This window comes from Callithrix jacchus, chromosome X (assembly GCF_049354715.1).
Source record: "Callithrix jacchus isolate 240 chromosome X, calJac240_pri, whole genome shotgun sequence".
NCBI lineage: Eukaryota > Metazoa > Chordata > Mammalia > Primates > Cebidae > Callithrix > Callithrix jacchus.
Genome location: NC_133524.1, coordinates 140,800,877 through 140,803,047, shown reverse-complemented (window position 1 = coordinate 140,803,047; position 2,171 = coordinate 140,800,877). Strand labels below are relative to the sequence as shown.

Genomic DNA, 2,171 nt, shown 5'->3' with positions numbered 1-2,171 from the left:
GTTGGAAATAATAGGACACTTAAATGAACTACATGGACATTGGATAAAAGAGTATGGGTTGAAATTTGCCTGGAAGTAGGCTAAAAATAAATTGTGCATATGAAGGAACTGTAGGGGGGAAGTGGGATAATTCACATCTCCACGAATAATTAGATGTAGCCACACTAGCTTGACGGGATTTCAGGTGAGCCATCTAAAATGCTAGGTCATGGTGGGGGCTGGAAGATAAAAAATGGATTACTTAATATGAAGGGCTGTGGGGAAGAGCTTGAAGGAATCATCCTCTCACTTGATGTGAACCATGAACATTAAACATGGAGAAATGAGGGGTGTTGCAGATCAGTTTGGGAATGCATCTTCAGGGGATGGTGAAACAACAACAGCATTTGGTTTTCTCTACATCCCTTTCATCCTTTGCCCCCAAGCCCAGGGAGTTGTCAGGGAGTTGCCAGGGAGTTGTCAGGGAAGGTACTTTGTGATGTCAAAGCCATCCTAGGACTGCCATTGGCTGGGACACTGCCTGTATGATCAAACAAAGCTCAAGGGTGTGGCTTTGCCTGGTCACCAGGAGGGTGTATATAGGGAGGGCAAGAGCTCTGGGAAGACCCACTGGCAAGCTTCAATGTAGCTGTGGGTATCTGTACCCTATAAGGGCCTAGTATACCCATTCTAGTACCTGCCATAATTATGGAAGGTCCAACTTCAAGCACCAACGGGAAGAAGAGGAAGAGGAGTCCCTGTGAATCTAGTAATAAAGAAAGTGATGAGGTAAGATTGTTCAGTTTTGTAGGGAAAGCTAGGGTGAGAGAAGGACACATAGAGAGGGGGCGGCTCAAATAGCACAGAAATATTGCAGGCACCTGTGGAAGTTGGGGGCCAGCTTAATGCCATAGCCCACTGCGGCTTACAGTCTGGGTTACTTACAGGCGTGGGTGGGAGGGATCTAAGCACTGTGGTTTGCTGACCAGCAGGTTATTTATGAGATGTTATTATGGTCAGATGGTTTGGCCCTTTTTCTGGTGAAATATCATTGTGGTGTTCCTTAGAGCTTTGCCAAGCAAGATGTGATAGTGATGTTTCTTTAGTTGGGCCTTTGTCTGCCCTGTGCTCACGTGATTAGGCAGGATGTTTCTCACAGCCTGAACCCCCATGGAATGTTTCACTTTGACTAAGGCCTGCAAAATAGCAAAGAGCTTACAAAATGGTGCCATTTGGACTAACACAGATGACCCTAGCCATGCTCCTCTTGTTCTTCCCCATAGATCCTTACCCTATGTTTTCACCTCGTTTCTCTGGCACAAACCCCTCTCTCAAACTGCCTTCTTTCTCACAAAGCCCTCCCTGCTATCTAGTCTCTACCCTATTTACCCCAAATAATAGCTTTCTGGCCTCCCCCTGTTTTCTTAGCAGAAGCAGAAGACAGTGAAAACAGACTCAACTCCTGTACAAAGAAGTTTGAAGAAGACCAAAAAATCAAAACATTTAACAGTATTAGAGTGTTCCTACGAGAAGGATGAGAAAATAAATTCAAATCAACTGGGGAATGACCAATTCAAAGAGATATCCACTGATCCAGTCCAAGAGAAGATGGAGGAAGACCTAGAGTCATTTAAAGTATCTTCACAGGAGGATGAAGACCTAGACTTCTGCGACGTATCTTCACTAGAGGATGAAGACCTAGACTTATGCGAAGTATCTTCACTAGAGGGTGAAGACAGAGATGACTCATCTCAAGGATGCTCACAGGAGTATGGAGAGTGTTCATCACACATGCAGAAACCAAATTAGACAAATCATCACCACTGATGGCAATGATTATAATAAAATCAAGTGTGAGGAGCTGATGACTGTGTATATCTCTGCCTGTTTTCTGGTGGTGAGGAGGATGGGAAGGGAGAAGTAGGCATTTGGTAAGGGAGGGGTGTGAGGTTCTGTAGAGTTGGTTGACAGACCCACAGGTTAACAGCCAGATATTGTAAATAAGGACCAGGGGAGGACTGATTCTTGGAGAAAATTTTTCTTCTTAAAATTTTATATCATCACAAGAGAGGAAGAAAAGGGCTTGATGTTTCTTGGAGTGTATGAATGTGTAGAAGGGCATATAAAAAGTTCTGTATTGGCTGGATGTAGTGGATCACACCTGTAATCCACTACAGGGAGGCAGAGGCAGT

At 44.4% G+C, this 2,171-nt stretch overlaps 1 protein-coding gene across 2 annotated transcripts; it reads left to right on the top strand.

Moving 5' to 3' along the window:
* The first annotated feature begins 608 nt into the window (after window positions 1–608).
* On the top strand, window positions 609–1,843 carry LOC118150637 (sperm protein associated with the nucleus on the X chromosome N4-like). Of its 2 annotated transcripts, none has more exons than XM_035289273.3 (2): window positions 609–768; window positions 1,411–1,843. In XM_035289273.3, exons 1-2 carry the CDS (start codon window positions 688–690, stop codon window positions 1,786–1,788), a joined length of 459 nt encoding a protein of 152 aa, XP_035145164.1. In that variant the 5' UTR covers window positions 609–687; the 3' UTR covers window positions 1,789–1,843. The 2 variants fall into 2 exon arrangements, with proteins under 2 accessions (XP_035145164.1, XP_035145163.1); XM_035289272.3 differs by having other exon boundaries at window positions 1,408–1,843.
* The last annotated feature ends 328 nt before the right edge of the window (window positions 1,844–2,171 follow it).

Bases quoted from the DNA above. Each gene is read 5' to 3' on its own strand.
- LOC118150637 (XM_035289272.3), top strand. From the start codon at position 688: ATGGAAGGTCCAACTTCAAGCACCAACGGGAAGAAGAGGAAGAGGAGT. The intron at 769-1,407 runs GTAAGATTGTTC...CTGTTTTCTTAG, and splicing joins GTAATAAAGAAAGTGATGAG to CAGAAGCAGAAGACAGTGAA.